Source organism: Phocoena sinus, chromosome 4 (genome assembly GCF_008692025.1).
Source record: "Phocoena sinus isolate mPhoSin1 chromosome 4, mPhoSin1.pri, whole genome shotgun sequence".
NCBI classification, from domain to species: Eukaryota; Metazoa; Chordata; class Mammalia; order Artiodactyla; family Phocoenidae; genus Phocoena; species Phocoena sinus.
Genome location: NC_045766.1, coordinates 99,369,747 through 99,393,307, shown reverse-complemented (window position 1 = coordinate 99,393,307; position 23,561 = coordinate 99,369,747). Strand labels below are relative to the sequence as shown.

Here is a 23,561-nt window from a genome sequence, read left to right as displayed (position 1 = left end):
CCTTTGCCCTGCAGTTAGTGAAAACACAGCTTATAACAATTACCATAACTAACTTTTACGGAGTGCATTGTTTACATGTATTAACTTATTCAACTTTCTCAAGAAGAGAAGGTATGATTATCCTCGTTTTTACACATGAAAAAATGGAGCCATAGAGGTATTAATTCAACCAAAGTTACAAGATCTGGAGATGAGAGAGCCAAGACTCAAGCCTTGGTGGTCTGAGCTCTACTGTGTGTGCTCCTAATTACAGCACTAAATTGTAGGTTTTATATTCACGCTAAATACTAAATTCTTTTTTTTTTTTTTTTTTTTTTGCGGTACACGGGCCTCTCACTGTTGTGGTCTCTCCCATTGCAGAGCACAGGCTCTGGACACACAGGCCCAGTGACTACGGCTCACAGGCCCAGCTGCTCCGTGGCATGTGAGATCCTCCCGGACCAGGGCACGAACGCGTGTCCCCTGCATCAGCAGGCCGACTCTCAACCACTGCGCCACCAGGGAAGCCCCCTAAATTCATTTTTAAAACTACATACCAGTGTTCTCTCCTTAGAACAGGTACCAACCAGCCAGTGTCTCACCTGTAAGCTTTTCCAGGCATGGATCAAAACAAGTGCCTTGTATTCCACCAAACTCCAATGGCAAATAAAAATTCTCCCAGTGTTCCTATCAAGTCCCTCACTAGATTTGACATAAGGGGGTGCCTCACACTCCAACTACATTCTCCAAAAATAGTTATTTCCATCCAAGCCTCTTCAGTGATCTGGGTACTGAGCAACAGGTGAGAAAACCAGTGATTTTGTTCCTTTGTTTTTGAATCTCTCTTATAAAGCCTTGTTGTAATGTAGGAGAGGTATGTAATGTAGGACACTTGCTGTGTATTATTTTTTTCTCCTTGGCCTTTTTGGACCTTGGCTATAACTGAGATAGAAAGAGCCCTACTTTAATATCCTTTTACAAAAATAAGAGCCATTTTCTGTAACCTGAAAGATAAGGATATGAGAGTATATTGCTTCTAGGAATGAGTGGGTATGTCTCTTCGTCAGTAGTAAAAACCTTAAAAGATGAATGTGTTCCAGACCTCAAGAAATGTTTCAGGGTCATGAAAGGAGTTTTTACTTCAGCTGATTTATGTGTGCAATTTCAATAGGGCCGCCTGTTCTAGAGTGCTTCCAGGGATCCACTGGTTAGATCATGATGAAGTTGGTATCAACCCGTCAGTGTGCAATTTGGCTTGGAGGTATGTTATCAATTTCCAAAGCATCTAATATACTCGACTGAACGGACAGGATGTGGGGCACTCTGCATCCCAGCAATCATTGTGTCAATCTGTCGCACACGTTGCCAGATTGCTGCCAGTCTTCTTCTGCAAAGTGATTCCATTTAAAACTTCCCAAGAACACCCCCAAGATAGGTTGAACGAGTATTCTGACCCCTTTTATACACTGCAGCTGTCCTTAGTTTTATTGGCATGTTAAATGAATTATCGTTAAATTATGTTTATTTCATTTAAATTTAAACATGTTAAATTATTAATGAATTTTTAAGAAAAAAGCAAAGCATTAAAAATAGCCAGTGTATATGTTTCTTTTATTCATTTACTTACTAATGAAGAAATGGTCATTGTCTTAAGAAGAAAAGAAGTTAGTGACAAGCAAGCTGCTTCACAATCTAATGCTTGACGTAAAGGTTTTTTGTGAAACTGTTTTGCCACCTACAAATTCTTCTTCCTTGTGGGAAATTTACCTCTACTTGTCTTTTGCCTCTAAAAGTTGAAGGAGGACAGTTTAGTGCTTAGAAAGGTGAAATGCTGTTTCAAGATAATGCAATAAAGTTAATATGTAAAGCTCTTTACATTTATAGAATATTTTATTCATAATACTTTATTGAATGTTGACAAAAGGAAAGCAGAATTATGTAATGGAAATATCACTGGTTTGAAGGCAGAGGCCTGCATCCAAGTCTTAGATCTGGCACGTTTGCTGGCCACGTTGCCCTGGATAGTTTTCCTGCCTGCCTTTTCTGTTCTTCATTTTCTTTGACTGAAAATGGTGACAACTGTTTTTATTAGCAGTAAGTAAACTGAGTATAGGATCTGGGCCTTATTTATCTTTGTGTCCACAGGTGCCAGCCCAGTGTCTGGCAATAAATGCTTCATGATGAGTAAATAAACCCATGAGGAATTATTATCTTCCATTTACAGATGAGCAGAGTGATTCCCCGAAAATTTCAGTGACCTAGTGTTACACAGCCAGTGAGGAAAATGCCATGAGAAAAGCATTTCTTATGGTTGTGAGAACAGGATCAAATTCTGGGAGTTCTGACACGTGTGGAGTTCTCTTCGTAGCAGGTGTATATGTATATACCAGGTGTATATAGACAGTAGATTTCAGAAGCATATACTTCAGGGTGTTCCACTGGAGAACTAGTTTATTCCCCCTCACTCCCTGCAGGTACTTACAATTAGCAACAAATATTGATACTATGATGCCTTCCCTCTTGGTGGAGATAAAGAATACATAACAGATATAGCACTCGTTTCCCCTTTTGAAATGACAGACATTTTTCTTATGAGTGTATCCTGCACAGTGTTTAGTGTAGAGACTAAATATGAAAAGAAATAATAATTACTCTTACATGAGCTAAGCACTGTCGCAGCATTTTAGATGCATTCTCTTCTTAAATCTACAAAACGTCTCTATAAGTTACTGTCATTATCTTCTCTTTACAGCTGAGAAAATTGAGGTATGGAGAGGTAAGGAAATTTGCCAAAGGGCACACAGCTCCTAAGTAGCAGTAGGATTCAGATCTAAGCAGTACAACCTGAGAGCCTGAGCTCTTAACCTCTACACTTTACTGTCCTGGATAGTAAATAGAGAAGTGTAGGACACACAAAAAGGATCCTGATATGCAGTTCCCAAATGCAACTCAGAAATTGAAACTTAGCAAGAACACGAGGCCTGGAAGAAAATACTATGCCTCACAGAAAAACCAAGGAATGTCTAGAACACATGAAAATCCCTTTTGCAGCTACTTCTCTTATGCCACAATTTACTATAACACACGTTCAGGTAAGCATTTAACTAAATATCAATATATTTTGTCTGAACTTGCATTTGACTAGAACAAATACCCTCAATTTTCAAGGGATGGCAGAAATATTAATTCTGTGGCAACTGTCGTAGCCCAGGTTCCCAAGAATACAGAGCCTCAGAAAAGAATTTAAAATGATGAGGCTTGGGCTTCCCTGGTGGCGCAGTGGTTGAGAGTCTACCTGCCGATGCAGAGGACATGGGTTCGTGCCCCGGTCCGGGAAGATCCCACATGCTGCGGAGCGGCTGGGCCCGTGAGCCACGGCCGCTGAGCCTGCGCATCCAGAGCCTGTGCTCTGCAATGGGAGAGGCCACAACAGTGAGAAGCCCGCGTACCGCAAAAAAAAAAAAAAAAAAAAAAAAGATGAGGCTTTATTTGGGAAGTATCAACCAGAGCATCTAGACAGAGGGAGAACAGAGGTGAGACAAGGAAGAATGTGGAGAGATGTCACAACAGACCTCTGTGCTTGCTGCTTCTTTACACGGACCATGAAAAAAAAGCGATTGAGAGACGTGTCCACTAACCATGCAAAACTTCTCCAGATGGGTTGCATGGAGAAACCATGCTTGAAATCATTCATGGCAAGAAGGAAGAAGGAGGAATTTCTCTGTCTAACTCCTTCCTGACTCCTGTTTCCGTTGGCCAGTGTTCACCGTATTCTGAGTTAATTCCCCCGTGCTTCCAAGTTGAGTGAACTGGCACCTTCAATGACCACATGAGATGTCAGGTTTCACATTCTTCAGTGTGGTGTATCATTCAAGTCCAGAGTGGTGGAAGTCACAAATTCTGAGCCTATCGCTGATGGAACTGAATGCGTGGAGATGGACTTGGCATTCCCAAGGCAAGGGCCCAGTCAGCCCTCAGGGGTGGCATCAGTGGTCCACGAGGCAGACAAGACTGACAGAAGCTGATACATTCCCTAATACTTATAAAACTTTTAGGAAATCAGCTTCGTCAACTCAGCTGAACAGAATATCAAAAGTCAAGGCCACTAAGAAAGAACCATCTCCTTTAACATATGACAACATCTAAGTGTGGGGTATAGAGGAAAAAGAAAGTCAAACATACACACACACAATACACGTATACAAGATATGCATACAAATATGTATATTATATATATAATTTTCTTCAATATCACAAAATATTTAGTACTACACATTATAATCCAACCACAACAAATGGATTTTTAGAAAAACGATTCTGAAAAGACGTGGGTTTTCAGAGCCAGTATTCCATTGGTGGTAGACCATGGCAGGCCAGGCCTCACACAGCAGGGAGAAGAGTGCAAAAGGCATTAGGAAGGAAAAGAACGTTAGGAAACCTCTCACAGGCCACATCACAGGCCAAAGGCCAGGAGGCAGGTGGGTTGTGTCATAGGGTAAAGTAAAGGGTTTCCCTGTTGGTGAGCAGAGCATAGTATCCAGAGCATCTGGCAGCAGGTCATGAAGGTAGTCCAGGAAGACAAGCAACCTGAGCTAGTCACAGTTAATGGATTTTAGGGTCAAGAAGTCCTTGTATGGGGGTAGTAGTGGCCCCAGGGCTTAAGAAAGAGCCTGTATGCTAGTGATGGCTGAGTATTCCTTCTTGGGGAGATCAGAGGGTATGAGGGCAGAGAATCAGATTAAAGGGCCAGACAAGTCATTCAGTTACTAATTTTCCTGAATTAGAGTACACTGACAGCTAGTGATGTGTTTTTAGCAAAAATTTATTGAGCACTTATTATATCTGATATTTAATACATATTTCAGACTAGCAACAAATACAAAAATTCTATAATTTATTGTGTATTTTGATAGTCTAACATAGTTCTCACAATCATAGACCATATGCATATATAATTTCATTTTAAATAGTAAAATTTAATATTACCATTTGTATTTGTCCGATAACAATTACCTACCTTCTTGACTGTTGTACAGTATAATTTATATTTATTTGACATTCACATTTACGTGTAATCCCTTTCTCCTTCTTTTCCATCCCCCATCAAGTGTAATGCAGTCAACTCCTTAAACGATAAGTGGTAGAAATATTCTATAGAGATACCTAGCCATTTCCCCAAATATATAAATTGAATGTCAAGTTGAAAATAATGTAAAGTATCTACATTCCTAGTTCAGTGTACTCAAAAGTAGCCCATCCTGACAGCTCGCAAGAGTATCCTGCTCTGACAGTCTGACCGTTACACTCCAATTAAATATAAAAACAGATCTGAATCTTTTTCACCCAGTTGTACTGTCAAGGATAGTATAACTTGACTGTCATACAGAGCTCCTTAAATCAGCCTGCCAAGAAAATATGATTGTAGTACAGATTTTAGCATTCAGAAATATACTCTCCCCTTTCACTTACACAGATTTTGAGGGTCAAAGCTATGCATTTTTATGAGATATTTTATTATCTTTCAACCTTTGTGAAGATCAGTGTATTAGAATAGAGAAAACTTTTTCTCCCTTACTGCTGAAGTGATTTGGTACAAGGGAAACACTAATGAGGATTTTTTTATTACTTACGGAAATTTTCCATTGGACAAAATGAGAAAGTTTTATTTTAAAAAAAGATGGATGCAATATTTAAATTCCATAATACTTTTGGAAACTCAGCATCTGTTCAAAATAGATGAATATTTAGAAAAGGGATAAAAGTGTGGAATTTGGAATTTTCTTAGAAACGTGATGCTTCCAAGAAGAGTCGCAGCATGTTTCAGCAAAAATTTAAACACTAAGAGCCCTGACTTATAAATCTAAGCCAAGAGAGAAACTTTTAGAAGTAGATTTTTTTCCATTTATTTTAAATGTAATATAGTTCTTATTATAATTCCTAAAAATGATGAGTTTTTAGCATTTTTCTGTGACATAATGGGTACAGCAACCTAATCACTCTTTCTCTTATTATTGTCATTCCAATGGTTATACTTTTAGACGGTGGCATGCAAGTCATCCTGGCTTTGACTCCCATGGATTGATTGAATCACATTATGTTTTTTAACCAGTTAGATCATAAACTCCATCATTTAACACAGTGAACGACTAAAACCTCTAGGAGTTTCTCTTCAAATTACGAAGTCCTAAATGAAGATATCCAAGTTTAATACAGTTAAGCTATCATCCCCATTTTATCGTCATCAACGTGAGCACCCGCTGTACTAAATGTAAGATGTCTCTTTTTCCTTGAATTATAAAAGTTAATCTTTCCTTTTTAAGAGATACTTAGGAGAGGGAGGGTGGAATCATTTTAGGGCTCATGCAGGTGAAAGATCGACAGCACTGCCTGAAGTCAGACAGAAAGCAGTCAGCCCTGGGGAAGCCTTGCTGACAGCGACGCTAGTGCACTACAGCGCTGGCATGAAACTTCCTCTAGATTCCAGGAAGAAGCCATTGGGGAAGAGCCTGTCAATAATGTAAAACTGGGCCAAATCGTTCTTGTTGTGGACTGTTAGCAAAAGCCTACCCAAGACTAATTGGAGATGATCAAGCTTATGTTTCAAATGAAAAAATATGAGCGTAGCCATCCTCAAATGAAAGGAGCTTTCCTGCAAATTAAGTTGTTATTTTTTAAATAGTATTTTGGGTTTAACATCTCAGGTATTTTTCTACAAGTAGATTTTTTCTTCCTGAATTATCAGAGCTGTGCTTTAAGTTCAGTTTGGTTTACCAGAAAGATATGAGAACAAGTTTAATGCTGTGAAAGATGTTTACTTAGAGCAATAATATGACAAGCAGTACTGAATATATAGCAAGTTGCACATCACATAAAGCTTTCCAACCAACACTGGCTTTAAAATCACCAGTGAACTAAAAAACAAAACAAAACATAAAATTAAAACCAAGGGTATAGATGAAAACCACCATGTCAAAAACACAATCAAATAAATCATCTTCTTTTGTGTTTAAATGATGGATGAAGCTTATGGTAACCATAACCACAGTTTTTGATGCCTTGAATTGCTTCAGAAACTTGACCTTCAGTTTATTTCTCTGGAGTATAACATTGAGCCCATGTGAAGTCTTTTCCCCTGAGCAAATTTGTTGTCAGAAGGGGAAAAACAACTAAAAATTGATCCTATAGAATTTCATAAATGACAACGCTGGAAAACAATCTTTCTGAGTGAATTTTCTTTCTTCTACCTAGTATACACATATATGTGAGAAAAAAAATCCAAAAAGTTGGACATTTGTCCTTCTTCCCTTCAGATAAACTGCTTAAACTATGAATTTAATATAGACTAAAGCACACAAAAATCACTATGGATTAAATAGGGAAAAGGTAGAATGTTTTTAAACATAGCATTATTAATTTTAAATATCATAAGAAATCTTCCTAGTCTAAGTAGCAGGTCCTTAGAGGATTTTCCCTAATAAATAAATTTAAAGTGTGTATAAATGATGCTTCAGGATGGTCCTTGAGAATTTTACAAAATTAGTTTTTTAATAATCTTCCCTCAACTTTGTTTACGTATAATTTATATGGACTCTCCATTTAGATATGTTAAGCAGAGTAAATGTCATCCTATTACTCTCTGGAACATGGCAAATAACTAATCAGAAATTGAAATAGATGTCTTTAACGTATAAAAATTTGGTGCTGTATGTGACTATTATAGGATTATTGAGTAATGCTACTAACTTCCTAGAGACGGCAAGATGTTCCTGTTTCTGCTCTTGCCTCTATCTGTCCCCTATTCCCCATCCACAATGCAGCCAAAATGATCTAAAAATAACAAAACAAAACCCCTATTTTGATCACCCCATTGCTTGCAGTCTTTCAATGGCTCTCCATTGCCAAAAGAAAAGGTTCAGATCCTTTAAATGCCTTAAGAATCCTTCATGATCTTTAAGCCCTTCGTGATCACTGCCTTGCTGACTTCTCTAGCCTCTATCTCTCCCCACTCCCTCATCTCACACTGTACTCTCCAATTGCACTCGAATTCTCTCAGTACCTATAAATCTGTTATACTCTCTCTTGTGTACCTGCTCTTTTCCCTGCCTGGACCAGTCTTTCCTCCCCCTATCCCTGATCTCCTTTCTTTTATTCATCTAACTCCAATCTTCCATAGGTCCAAGCCTAGACATCATTTTTTCTTGAAAGCCTTCCCTGACTCTCCCCTATCAAGGCATCTGTCATATTTCATAACATCCTTTAATACGTGTCACCCACTAGATGATAAGCACTGTCATGATCTTATGCTATATCTCCAACTCCTTTAATATTAATAGAGTATCTATTATGCTCAGAGTCATCTCTAAGCTCTGAAAAAATAGCAAAGAATCAAGTGAAGTCAAAGTTCAAATTGTATTCTGAACACACAACAAATATTTATTGGCAAGAACAGTAAAAGAAAACAGGACAGTAGAGAACAAAAGAAGAAACAAAAATGAAGTCGAGAAGAGTGTACAGAGTGAAATAAGAAAGAACGAGGAGACATTCAAGGTAAAATGGAAAGGGCTCATAAAAGTTCAAGTTGATCTCTTAAAAGGCCCCACCCACAACTAGACAGGCTCTCGTTCATTTAAAACGTTGCCTTTGTGATATTATTTGAAGGTGGTAGAGATGGTTCCTTGCTTCATTCTACCTGTAGCAAGTACATCCATATTGTCACGTTATGCCATTCAGTGTTCCAGCGATGTCCTCCAAAGCCATCTGCTGTCCACAGTGAACAAGGCTTCAGAACCCAAATGATATATTTAAGCCTGAGCAAAACAAGCTGGAAGCTCATTCTAAAAGCATTGATTTTCCAAAATTTATTCACTGGGAAAATCTGCTGTAAAACAGTGAATATGTTATGCAAGTAAAATTAGACCTTTCAACCTGCTTGGTATGATGCAGGGTTGCACACACTTATTGCAGGTGATTCTGTCAAAATTAAAAGTAACTTCATTTTTTTATTAGACATTTAGTGCAAAAGGTCAAAAGTGACGTTTAGGATCCCTGTCATCTCTTATACTTAAAAAAATTTTTTTGACTTATTTACAGCATCTTTTTACCATGTGATGCAGATCTTTAAGCCACAGCAAAATTAGGATGAAAATAAACAAACAAATCAAACCAAATTGCGTATAATTTTGCATGCAGAAACCATGACAGATGCATCCTAATTGTAAAATCCTGTTTACTAGGAACACATTTCAGGTTATGGTGCCATTATGAAGCCCCGTTGCCTACGGTTTTAAATGTCTAACCACGCCTTCAGTGACATGGCTACTGTTGATGTTTCCACCTTCACGGCCACTGGCTTCCTCCTTGGACTCTAATGGACAGCAGTTTTAGGCAACTTGCAATTCCTGGAACATATTATGCTGTTCCACCCCTCTGTGCTTGGAACTCACTGTTCTCTCTGAAAGGAGCCCCTGGCCTCTTTGTCTCACTCATCGAACTCCTACTTTTCTTTTAACTCTGTCGAAAACATAACCTTTATTAGGACGCTTCTCTGCTTCTCCCCGTAGCCATCCCAAACAGCTAACCCTCTTTTTTGCTGCCAGATGCATCTTGTACAGACTGCTGTCAGAGCCCCTACCCTCTGTGCTGCCATTATTTGTTTATGTCGGTGTCTTTCCTACTGTAACATGATCTCCCTGAGGGCAGGGAGGATGTCTTTGTGACTCAAGCCCTGGCACGTGAGATGTGTTTTGAAAAAATGTTTGATCATGCCACCTTCAGCACCTCTCTGGGCAATGCCCTTTATCAACTGAAAATTTCGAGTGGGAAATTTCCTTTATTTTCCTTATCATTAACCAAGTTCGTAATGATGACTAAGAAGGAACGAAGAAGGGAACTTTGAATTCCACTTACACAGTATGGTTCCACGACTGTGCTTTTCATTTTACCTGATTTGCCTAATTCATCCCTTCCAGTCATCCCCTCGGCAAATAATCATTAAATTCCTGCTATAATCAAAGCACCATGCTAAATACTATAAAGTAGATTACAAAGAAGAATAAAGGCCCCTCCAAGATTTTTATAACCTTTTGGGAAGACAGTACATTCACAATTTAAAAAGCCAGAGAGTACATAGAAGGTATGTGTTGGTAAATGCCAAATGAAGCAAGCAGACACTGGGGGTTATAGGCAGGCAGAAGAGAAGTAATCACGTCAGTCATGGACAAAACAGCACCGGAGGAAAAACTGACAAGACAGCCTTCCACGCTGGAACAATGGAATGAACAAAGGTTTGTATAAATTGGCTCTGCTAAGAATCTGAAGATATAAGAAACCTGTTCTCCATATTTTAATCATTTTATCCCAACTTTAAAACTTATTGGGGATACTAGCATTTTAATTATTCTCTCAGCCAAAGTCTACCTTTAAAACAGAATTTATTTGCATTAAACCTTGTTTTGGTATTTCCAGTTCCAGGTACTTCCAGATTTTTCTCAAGTTCTTACCCACCTTTGGATGTGAGCCCCTCAGCCTTGTCCTTCCCACCGAGCAAAGCTCTCTCAGTCTTTCAGAAGACTGTGCCCTCTCCTCTGTTGAGTGTACATCGGTCTGAGTAGCTGGTCCCAAACAGACTGCCCCTAAAGATGTCATTATGTCATCTTGCCTCGCCTCTTCAGGTTACGCTCAGAACTAGCCTTTCTGAAAATGGGTAATTTGAGGTCACGGTTCCTCTCTGAACTGATATAGCACAACACTGCCCGCGACAGCTACAAGAGAAGACCTGCTTCTCAGATATGTTCGGTCGGAGCACTGTGGATCTGTCAAGAAGAGTCTGATTTAATGTATAAAGTGCCTGTGGGCATAACAGTGACACAGGGAGCAACTGAGCTCGGCACTAACCCTTTCTGCTACGTTTCCTCAGGCAGAAGTGGAGGTGGTCCCTTCTGTTTTAACTCACTGGGGTATTACGTGTTTTGACAAATCATAGAGTATTAAATGTCACATGAACTGCAAGATCACACAGTCCAACCCCTCAATTTACAGAGAATCTGCAACTTGCCCAAGATCACACGACAAATTACGGAAAAAAAGAGAGATTAGAAGCCAGGAGTTTTGCTTCACAGTCACTTTCTCACTCCACATTGTACACTTTCACTCCAAAGCAGGCACCCCTGGGTTTATGTGAATCACCACTGTGTATGCCCTGGAGTCCTAAACACTTTGTCCATCCTTTCTGAATATTTTTTTCAAACAGGGTTTCCAAATAATACTAGTATAAATACAGACATACCTCATTTTATGCAATCATTTTTCCTAAAGACAGGATCTGAATTTTTTCCCCAAACAAAGAGCATCCAACTGTAGATGGAGATGGATGGTATAAGTATTAATCAGTGCTTATTATTATTCTCACAGGACAACTGATAAGAAAGCAAAGTATTTGCTCTTTAGTGGTATACATCAGTTTGAGGCTATTCAGATAAAAATGCTTTTAAACACTCAAGTGTTATATGCATAAAGAATTATATTATCGTTTTATATATTATATTAGTGTTTAATGTGTTAAATGTCTCGATATTAATGGCCCAAAATAATTAATCCTTTACTCCCCTTTATGATTTATGTGGGACATTTTTAGAAAACTATTACTTCTATGCTAATTTCCATAGGTCTTTGCCATAAAAACTATAGATGAAAACTTTAAGAAAACTTCACTAAAGTACACTGGGGAAGAAGTAGGAGGGTAGCTAGGCTTCTGAAGAACCGGATTAAAATGAAAAGAGAGAGAGAGAGAGGAGAGAGGGGTGACGTAAGGAAGAGTGCTACTGTCCAGAGAAGAGTAGGAGTGTTTTTTTAACTCTGTTAGTATCAGCTATCCTCGTGGGACCCTACCATACAGTATATTTGTAAAATCATAATGAATGATAACATTGGTTTTTTTTAATTGCCTTTCCTGTCAGTGGTTATCTACACTCAGATACAATGGCAATTCTCATAATAATGTATATGATTAATTCTCGTACAATAGTAACATTGTGTCCTACTTCATCTACCTTATAAAATGGAGAAGAAAATCTAATTTAACCGATATCCCCCAGAATAGTGTTATTCACTTAATGATGTAGCATCTATAGTCTCATCGAAAGAGGGTACTGAGAAATAGAGGGCAGTGAATTATTTTAGGGAGCAATTTAAGAGAGAGCAGGTAAAGGATTCTAATTCTTGAGGCTTTGAACAGCACGATAAGCACCACTGCATTAAAGGAACAAAAAAATTAGCATTCACTGGGCTGTTTATACATTTAGACAGTGAATAAAATGGACTGCAGTTTTAGGTAGATGGTGTGAGGCAAGAAAAATGAGAAAGTCTTTCCGTAGTTAAGAATTTTTTTTTAGAGAGTGGAAAACGAAGCTGACGAGGAGTTAGCTACTCATGTTTGTTTGAAGTCATTTCTCACCTGCCCTATTCCTTATGAAAAACACGGTGTAAGTAAATTTCAGAAGTAGATAACTGTTTCATAATCAGAACAGGGAGATTGGGTTAAAGTTAGAGTAGGGCCGGGGGAACCGCAATGCCTGCAGGAGCCAGGAGGACACTGGAAATAGGTCAAGTGTGTCTGATGAAAGACTTGGTGACATAGTAGAGTGGCGTGGTGGTGCTCTGGAGAGCCCATGGCCTGTCTAAAGGCATTTAGATTCACTTGAAAAAAGACTTAGCCATGAAATACCTAACTGCAGGCCTATTTCAGCTAAGGTCAAACAGTTTGTGAGTTCTGGATTCATAAAATCCAAGACCCTGAGACCTCAGTGAATACCCACACAGGAACAAGAAACAACTGTTCAGAAGTCTTTGTTTTACGTACAAATGTTAAAAGGGTGTATTTCATATGTTTGTGGCCTAAAACAATGCTAGTTACCATAGATTTCTACAGTACTGGTTATCCTATAAAAATTCGTTATTTTTAACCAATGACTTAACATTTTAAAAATACTATGCCAAAAAGAGTCTTTTGCTTATAGCAAAAGTATCTCAGTCTAACACCTATGAATCCCATGATACTGATGCAAAGTATTGTGTGTATCTACATGTGCATTTTTGAGGGAAAAGGTTTGTACCTTTCTGTACCTACAAAGAGAAGAGAAACACCCAGGAAAAGGAAAGAAATCCAGAGAGAATCATTATCAGGCAGGTCCATCTGTAGGCAGAAACCTGGGTGCCGTAGATAATGTTCAGCCATGGATAACGTTCTTTGATGACAGAATTCTACCTATGAAAGAATAAGAAGAATGAGGTATGTCTTCAGTCTTGGAAGGTCACTGGTGGGGCAATAGCAGGAACGTAGACATGGGACCCAACTCACTGGACCAAGATACACAGATTTCCTCAAACTGCACAAGACAAGGTCTAAATTATAGGAACCGAGTCAGAGCCTGTCCCTCAGCAGAATTGGTGCCTCTGGTTTGAGAAGATCACCCCTGAGCCTGGACACTGTAGGGGGTGGCTCAGTGACTCGAGATGAGTGAACTGGGGACGCTGGTCTGGGCTGGAAGCCAAGCAGGTCCAAAAATAAGACAAATTTAAATACATGAATTAAGGAGACAAATAATATTTGCTGAGTGCCTACCATGTTTTGACAGCTAAGAGATGCTTCGTTTGTACTATCTCATTTAATTCCCTTAATACATTATACCTAGAAGCCAAAATATGAGACGCTTTCTTCTTTACAAAAGAATTCATTGCATCATGGTCCTCAGTATTTCTTCAAGGAAGGACAGATATTATCCCCATATTTCAGAATTGCATAAAACTTCAGAAAGTACCAAAGTTGCCCTACATCAGCAAATTTCAGTGGAGGAGAGTACATGCCCCTCTGAGAGGAGGTGGGGATGTCATTTTAAAAGATTTGCACCAGATAATATTTGTGCATTATAATATTTTAATTTGTTGATTGGGGAATACAAACAACAAAGAGATGCTCAGAGACGGGTTTATTTCTCAAGATTAGTAATTCTCAAGAGAAAGAAGAATATCCCCTTAATGAGAGTTGTTTGTATAACTACTCTGTTGTGAGATCTTTCTGTGATTTACTATGACTTCCCAGGACACCGTAACAAATTGAGGCAGAATACCCCAAAATGCTGATTCCCCCACTAGCGTTCCCAGGCCACTCTGCCACAGAGAATCCCACTGACAAGAAAGTATAATGTAAAGTGATCTTTCAGGAAACACATTAATGCCCCTTTCACTAAGTTTCCTCATAATGAGTTTTCCAAATAACCAATCGTTACTCATTAACAGTATTTTAACCTGTTAAGAGTTAAAAAAAAAAAAAAAAAAAAAGGGAAAAAGGCAATATATTGGTTCCATCCCATACCTTCCTAAAAGGTATTATTCATGCTGTTGCTTTCTTAAACAAAAGTGGTTATTTTAACTCTTCCTTACCACTCAAGATGATCACTGTGACCATTGACCTGGGAAATATAAGAGTGTCCTTGTCTCCTTTGCTATCTGTCATCAGGCTATCTGTTCACACAGTTTAGGTACCAACTCATATGGCCTATCTCCTTACAATATAATCTGAGCTGAGACACTGTAGGCAAATATTAAAACTCATTACAGTTTACTATTTTATGATCATTGAATCAAGTCCCCTCATTCTGCATATCTGAAATAAAAGACTAAGAGTTAAGACTTGCCCATGGTCACTCAATGGATTATGGTAGAGCTGTATCTCACTTAGAATTTAAAGCTCATAAGGAAAAACATTATTTAGTCAAAATTGCCATTAGAAATTCCTTAAACTAATCTTTAAGCATCGTATATATGTTTTCTGTACTATAATTTTTATACTCATTGGAGTTTGGGTACTATAGCAATAGATGGAGAAAATAAAAGGAAGTCTGCTGGCAAATTGGTGTCTATTCAAAACATTTGCCTTTAAGATAACCATCAAATCCATTGAATGAGAAATGAGATTTTTATTGTGTTCTTCTTTCTCAATGGAATTTTTCCATTTGGTTTTAGTATTAAGCCTCTGTAACCTTACTATATTTCAATTGATTGTTCCCTCTGCTGAAGATTAGAGGATTAAGTTCTAAAACTCAGATGTGAGTTATAATACAACTCCATGAGGGGTATAGGGTTTACAGGCACACAGGGCTCCTGGTTTCCCCTTTAGCACTTTTTCTGCTACAATCTCCCTACCTAGTTATTAGAAATCAAGCTCTGGATATGACTTGAAAAACAGAAAAAAGGTTTGCTAACAAACTTCTCAGTAGTGATATCCAGTTTGCTTACTTCCTGTTTCTCCTTTGTTCTCTAAGTGATTAAGCTTGCTGCATAAGGGGGGTATTAGTAACTGAGAAGACTTTTGAGTTACATTCAGCCATTTTGATTAGTATCTTTGGTAACTTCTTTTTCCTCACAAACATATGGCAAAGCAACATGTAATGTTCCAATGATTGTGATTTCAAATTTAAAGTACTATTTGTTCATTCCTGAAACCTGAAACAAACATCTGGTGGTTAACGCTTTGAGAAAAAAAAAAAGTACCTTAGTGCATTACCTCTGTCTATGATTCAAGATCATGGGCAAAAGTAAGTAGATGAGATATAGCCACAGGAGTTTGTTGGTCCATTCAATTAAAAAAAAATGTTTTTTTAAAAAAACTAAAGTAGGAGTTTCCTCTAAAGTAGGAAAGACAGTACAGACCATACAGTAATCTTAAGTACATCTTCCTTTCTGTCTCATCTTGCACTTAGATATAAACTATATCTAGTATAGATCCTCCCATTAGAAAAAAGATTTGAATGCTTTCTTATCTCCATCCCATATATGCTCAGAATTATTGCACTTTGTGCATACTGTCAGGTTCATGTTACCATGCGTTTTTGTTAATGAGACTAGTATCTCCTACGTTAAAACTTCCGTGCCAGTTTTTCATACTTAATATTTTAAGATTTATTCTAACTCACACTTTCCATTACAATATGACACTTGGGGAAAAAACCTGAAATAAAGATGTACTGTCCTTTTTGCATTGTTGCTCATCTTAGGGGAAAAAATTTTGATTTTTTTAATGGGGGTAGTGTATTAGTCTGTTAGGGATGTCATAACAAAATACCATAGACTGTGTGGCTCAGATAATAAGAATTTATTTTTCACAGTTATGGAGTCTGGACATCCAGATTCAGGGTATCGGCAGTTTGGGCTTCTCCTGAGACTTCTCTGTTTGGCTTGCAGGTGGTCACCTTCTTGCTGTGTCCTCACACGGCCTTTTCCCTGTGCTACACACCTCTGGTGTCTCTTCACATTCTAAGAAAGACACCAGTCATATTGGATTAGGGCCCACCCTCGTGACCTCATTTAATTTTACCTCTTCAAAGGCCCTAGCTCCAGATTGCAGTCACATGGAAGGTTAGTGCTTCAACATATGAATTCTGGGGGGAACACAATTCAGTCCATAACATGTAGCAATGCTTATTAATCAAACATTCTGTAATATCTTCCCCTTGAGGAAAAAAGTAAAATCTTAGGAAGGAAAGTGATAAAGTTATCATTTATATGTGATACCTAGCTATAGGAAATATAAATTTATATGTGACTCATTTATATGAGATGTCATTTATAAGTGAATGCACATAAAATAACCCTTAACTCCGTTCTTTAGCCTGTCTCAATAGAGCTCACACAGATTTATTTAGCAAAGGAACAGCCCAGCAGACTAACAAGTCACACTTCCACGTACAGTTTGCCAGAAGAGACCAAGAAATATCCAGATTCAGAAATGCTCGATGAGACTGCTGCTCTTGCATCTGCTCTGAGGTCACATTTACAGATTTGGTATTTATTCTCTGGAAGTGTGGCTTCCATATTTGAAAGAAGCCTGAGCCTGACTTAAGTGGCTTCAGAAAGCAGGGCCACAAGCCCGAGGAGCTTCAGCCACAACACACACTAAAACAAAGGCTGCTGCACTGCGAGTGCACGAACACAAGTCGGAATAGCCTTGTCCCTCCTGCGGCATAGACCACCTAGTTTTTTCAGAACACTGTGTTCTGTTGGATCATTTACCATGTTCCCATTTCTGAATTTTTTTAATGCCCTGGGTTAAGGGTTGCCAAATGTAGTAAATAAAAATATAGGATGCCTGGGGCTTCCCTGGTGGCACAGTGGTTGAGAGTCCGTCTGCCGATGTAGGGGACACAGGTTCGTGCCCCGATCCGGGAGGGTCCCACATGCCGCGGAGCGGCTGGGCCTGTGATCCTGCGCGTCCAGAGCCTGTGCTCTGCAACGGGAGAGGCCACAGCAGTAAGAGGCCCGCATACCACAAAAAAAAAATATATATATATATATAGGATGCCCAGTTAAATTTGAATTGCAGGTAAACAATGAATATCTTTTTAGTATGAATATGTCTCGTGCAATATTTGGGATGTACTTATACCAAAAAATAATTCCTGTATGGGACATACTAATACACAAAAAAATGTATTTGTTATTTATCTGAAATTCAAATTTAACTGTGGGTCCTATATTTTATCTGGCAACTCTACTTCGGGTTTAAGAATGAATCCTCCCCTTCCCGGACTCACCACCCTCTTAAACTTCCATCACCAACTTTGCAAATTTAACTTCCTGCTCTTAATTTGGTGCTGCCCCAAAAGGTGAAAACCCCAGGTTTCAGGCTCCCGTCTGTTATACTACTGTGATATACGGTTATAGATACTCTGTGTTAAAACATGAAAGTTAGTTTTCCCCCCATGCTGAAATATTTGCATCTTTATATCAATGTTCCACAATACTACTATGATAACATTAGCTGACACTATGTGCTTAACAGTGTGGGGAAGAGTCTCTAAATCTCTAAACCTTGGGCTCAGTCAGCTCACCTGTAAAAGGAGGGGACTGAATTCAAGGTATTTTCCCCCAAGGTTCCTTTTAAGAATTCCTTGCCACAAGTCTTTAAAGTGAGGTTCTGTTAATGTTCTCATTTGCCTTGTGAAACCGAATTATTCCTATTGCGGGTGAATCTCTTTTCCCTTCAAGTAAGTGGCGTTTAGATTACTAAATAAGTAGTGTTTCGGTTACTCGATTAACGGCTTCCTCTTTAAAGATGTTCGCCCTAAATTCCTCAAGGGCCAGAGAATGCACCCTTTATTTCCCTCCACCCCATTCACCCTAACACCAGACTTTGAGCACAGCGGGTGATCAGATGATTGTGGTCCTGAAAGTGATGATAATGATGAAACAATGCCATCGTGGTGGGTTTTCTGACTGTCGAAAATCATTTGCTGGGAACAGAAGCCCTCTCCGCGGGGTAGGAGACCGCCGTCTGGAAGCCGCTCGTTGTACTCTTCCGCCATCTAGTGGTGCCAGGGTTGCTCTCCTTCGCTCAACTTGCTGTTCGGAGCTGCAGATTTCAAAAATTGTAAATCAAATGCGTAAATAGTTTTATTCTTGTCATTAGAGTAAGAAGGGACTTATAGAGTGTTTTGAGAGATAAAGTGTAATGTGTTGGTAAAAAATAAGTATAACGCAATAGCTGACTTTAGTACCTGAACAGTATAGACTAAATTCATGCAATTTAGTCTCTTTAATATGTTCAAATGTTAACTTGACCATAGAACAAAAATATAGACTAAAGAGTTCTAAGGAAGATATCTTTTTCAGGGGCTTTTGTATAATGTTCAAGGATTTTTAAATTTCAAAGAAACGTAATCCTAGCAGATGAAAAAGAGCGAAAGGGAAAGGAAATATAGTTCTGATAAACGTTAAATTGTTTAGAGAAAAGTCTCAATTCTGTATTTAACCATTTGACTTCAATTAAGCTAGAACTTATTATCATTATTATTTATACATGCAGTACAATGTTTAATGAATGTTGAATGATATTTAGCTTTAATGTCCTATAATCTGGAACATTCTTCAAATGGCATGATAGTGGATTTAATTGTGTGATTCTAAAGTGAAAATAAATTTCTCTAATGAATGAAATAAAATATTTCTGAAGTGTGACTTATGTCCCATTAAAGCTGTTTTCACTGAATAACTATTATAGGAAATATATTTCTGACATTTTAACATTATTCTGGTTTCTTTTTATTTTTATTTAAAATGCCAATGCAGTGTTTAGGTCTTTCTAATGGAATATATTTAATTGCAATGCCACTTCAATCTTTAATACACTTGTGACCCAACTGAAAAAGTCTCCAATTTGTTTTCCAGGGTGGGAAAATACCCATAAGGTGGACAGCCCCAGAAGCCATTGCCTACAGAAAATTCTCCTCGGCAAGTGATGCATGGAGCTATGGCATTGTCATGTGGGAGGTCATGTCCTATGGAGAGAGACCTTACTGGGAAATGTCTAACCAAGACGTAAGTGCCACCCATAGTTAAACTGCCATTTTATGAATGCAGACATATTAGCATTGATGAGGAGATATGCCTTTTGCCCTCACTCAAATTAGCCCTTATCTTCCTGAGAGTTGTCAGGGTCTGTGGCCGAACTCGAGCAGCCTTTCACTCTGAGCTGTATTTGGTGTCATAAGGGCCAGCTGATGGACTTTGTCACGTAAGTACCTGATCTGTGTCTTACATCTGATACTTCCACATATATCACTCTAAGGTAGTGTGACTGTGCTTATGCAAGAGCCTTGGCCTAAAACAAAAACCAGTGAATAATGTTTACTTTTCATTTCTTCCTTAGAGCAATTTAATGTACCACTATAAAGAGCAAACTAATTTAGACTAGATATCCCTTAGTAGAAAAAGATTGAATGCTTTCAGGCAATGTATTATCAATATGTGTCATGTAGTATGGTTCTTTTGAGATACATGACCCTCTTAGCAATCTGTTTTGTTTCCGTTTTATCTGTAAAAACTACCTTGGTGGCTAATAATACTATAGAACAGGATGGTTAACACACATTTGACCTCTATGGACTGTCCAAGGTAGTAGAGACGGTAGTCAAAATATGCTAGGATCCTGACAATGCAAGTAAACGTGCTGTCAGAGCTGCAAATATATTTTAATATCCCACTCCCTCATCCCAGAATTGAGACTTTGTCTACTCGTTTGCTTCCTCCAAGTATCGAATGGTTTCTGAGACAATGGCAATGGGAAGTCAGCTCTACTGGGATTCTGAATGTTCATGAGGGGAAACAAAGGCTATATGACTATAGAAAAATCCCTAAACACAGTCAACTCCTGTCACATCTCTTCTCTGTTTTCCATTCAATTGCTTGAGCCTCCCCTCCACACCTCACACTCATTACTTTACCCCCGCCTCAAGTTGTCCAAGTATCTTAAGGGTTTGTTCAGTGACAGAGAAGGTCTATCCCTTTTGAATGCCAGACACAGAGAAGACTAGGTTTTGGTTAGCTCACCATGGCTATTGTTTCTCCCTGCCTTGGAGTGTTACTTTAGAAGCTGAGTCCTGCTCAGTCCTGTGGGTGCCTACTGACTCCGCAGAGAATACCAGGTCCAGAAACCTACATGGCAGCAGGTTCAAGGTCGTAAAACACTGCTCAATCTTGCTCTTTAAAGCACATCATCAAAACACAAAGCCAGGTGGCTCGGTCCTGCAGAACATTTGCCCTTAAGTACAGAGTATGCCATAATCAGCAGCCTTTCCTCCACTCCCAACACTTAGACTTTTTGGATCCAGGTCATTTGCCTAGAGTTTACTGTCTTTCAGGGAATATTATTTGAAGGAGCTCATTGCTCTTTCCTGTCTCTGGGCCTTGTTTGGGGCAACTTGTGACCACCTCTCCAGCTCTTCTTAAAATTGAATCCCAGAAGCAGAAATTCGTCCCTTCTCTCCCAGAAAGAACTCATCTTTCTTTCACCAATTATCCAAGGTAATAGAAGCCCTGGATTCAGTCACCATAATTCCTGCTCCACTCTTAACCCAAGATAATGCTTGCCTGACTGTCCTACTTTGACGTGACTAAAATAGGCCATTCAAGCAGATCTCTAGAATAAAAAGTCCTCCTCCAGATGAGTTAAAGTCTTCACTGCACAGAAGAGCCCTCAGGTCAAGTACCCTCCTTAACTGGTACTCCATTAATCCTTGTCTTAACCTGTTTCCTGACAGACGTAAAATAAAAAATTGCCTAACTCAGAGGACTCCAAACTTTACTAATAATACATCCTTGCCAGTAAAAAGTTCTTGAGCATTCACAACTGACACATGTATACTTATTTTCACATTGTATACAAGTACTACCGTACTAATGTATTCATTTTTCATTAAAAAATATTCATTGGGTGCCTTCTCTGTTTCAGGAAGCGGAGATACAACAGAAAACAAGTGTTACACCTGGAAGGGACCATAAAGATTATCTAGTCCAACCCGAGTTGAACTTGGTTATGAAACTGAGGCTTAGAGAAGTGACATGATTTCCCTAGAGCCAAGGGAAGTCTTGGGAAGTCAGCTCTACTGGGATTCTGAATGTTCATGAGGGGAAACAAAGGCTATATGACTATAGAAAAATCCCTAAACACAGCCAACTCCTGTCACATCTCTTCTCCGTTTTCCATTCAATTGCTTGAGCCTCCCCTCCACACCTCACACTCATTACTTTACCCCCGCCTCAAGTTATCCAAGTATCTTAAGGGTTTGTTCAGTGACAGAGAAGGTCTATCCCTTACTAGGTCTATCCCATAGTAAGTGCTTTGACAGTGATATTAGAAGACAATTCTAATAACCTTTTAGAAGACGTTATGGGCAAGGAGAAGAGAAGAGGGGATAACTGCCTCTTTCATGGTGGTTTAGTTCACAGTCTATGGGCCAGTGATTTCTTGCCCTCATTGAGTTTATATTCTAGCAAGAGGGAAACAGACTTTAAACTAAGTAAATCAGTAAAATATATACCTGATAATCACTGCTTTGGGGGAAAAAAGCAAGAAAGGAGGATAAGAAATGCTAGGGGTTTGATTTTAAATATATTATATATATTGCCAAATACATTTGTAACAGTCATTTCATTATGGCCATAAAAGTCATAGTCATTCTTATTAGACATGCATAAATAGTCTTTCTTACAATAGGATGAGACAAATAAACATAAAGAGAAGTTCTATTATTTTTCCTGCCTCCTGGATTATCATCTTGCTGCCTGGGGTACATTGTACCACCAATTTGGTAACCACGGCCATGGTTATGTAGACTATAATTCAACAATGAAAGTGCCTCAGTTTCATGACCAATAAATACAATGAAAGGACTAGGTTAAATGATTTTTAATATCCCTTTTAACAGTAACATGCTATGGTTTTATAATCTCTGGAGAAATAGTTTTATCATACTTGTCTCAGCAAAGGAATGATTCAGATTGTTCTTTTCTCAAGTTTAGGAATCTCTGTGGAGATACAAGAAATCCGATAGGACTTCCACAGAGCAGAGCATGTACAAGTGAAGATACCAGACTGCAAGACAGATTTTCTAGGAGAGCAGCCTCTGAGAGAAAAAGCCCAAATGTGTAGTTTCCAACACAGACCCCCATGTAAATTGTTCTTAACTGTTGCCTAGAGTAGTCCAAACCCTGTTGTCAACTCCTCCCTTCATGGATCGTGCCCAACAGTTTACCCAGCCATTCTGGCCATGTGTGTTGATGATCTGTGTCCAAGATGACCATTTACAGAGCCATTCTGTCTATTAAACCTCATTTGGCCACAAAGACTATATCTGGAATCAGAAGAAGTTGCTGCAGCCAGGAATAGACCCCTGGACATTAAGCCCATCCTCATTCATTCAGGGTTGCCATTGCCCACAGCACAAGGCTGAATGCTTCCTCCGCCCAGAGCTTGGTTGTTCTTCAAGGACCAGGTAAGGACTAAGCTGGTTATTTTCATGGTCTTTGAGTGGCTACCAAAGAATATGCAAGCAGGAATCTGAAAAGAGGAGAACAAAAAGTTCTGGGGAAAATAAATAAAAAGCCAAACCCTCTAGGTCCTCAGATCAATACAAGAGGAGAGGAAAGTCCTAAGAGCTAAAATCTTTTCTGTATCTTGTGAATATTTTTTGCTGCTGCACTAGAGTTGAAATTCTGTTTAGCTTAACATATTGGAAGTCAGCGTATCTGTGACAGATCCTGAAACCAGAATTTCTGTTTGGAAGCAGAAATAGCTTAATCAAAACTTTCCAAGCTGCTCTCTCCAAATATGAATTATTTCCTGTTTGTCCTGCATTTCACATGTTTGATCAAAGTTCAGTCTCGTGTTTGACTTTATGCAACCAAGGTGTATTTTAAATAAGGAAAGTCATTTTTAGACAGTAAAAATTCAACTATCCTCTGTTTTAATATTTTATATTTTTATTACATTTTGGTGAGTTTAATTTATGGGCTTAGTTAAATATGGAATGTTAACATGCTTTAGGATTTTAAATGAGTTTAGGAAATTTCAGATAGTTTTCATGAAATAGTTCCTCCATTCTGCAGACTGTGGCATATTTCATTGCAATGAATAATTCTGAGTTTGCATAATCTATTTTTGTGAATAATGTAATGATTTTCCCAAAGGTCAGTGGTAATGTACATTAGGACTGTACATAAGGAAATGAGAAAACACAGAGTACCCAGGACTA

General features: G+C 38.6%; 1 protein-coding gene across 1 annotated transcript in view; it reads left to right on the top strand.

The window, feature by feature from the left end:
- EPHA6 (EPH receptor A6) overlaps positions 1–23,561 on the top strand; it is an 863,031-nt gene that overhangs the window by 812,301 nt on the left and 27,169 nt on the right. Inside the window, exon 15 of the mRNA XM_032630346.1 lies at positions 19,198–19,347. Within this exon, the coding sequence (XP_032486237.1) occupies positions 19,198–19,347 (150 nt within the window). The remainder of the gene's footprint in view (positions 1–19,197; positions 19,348–23,561) is intronic.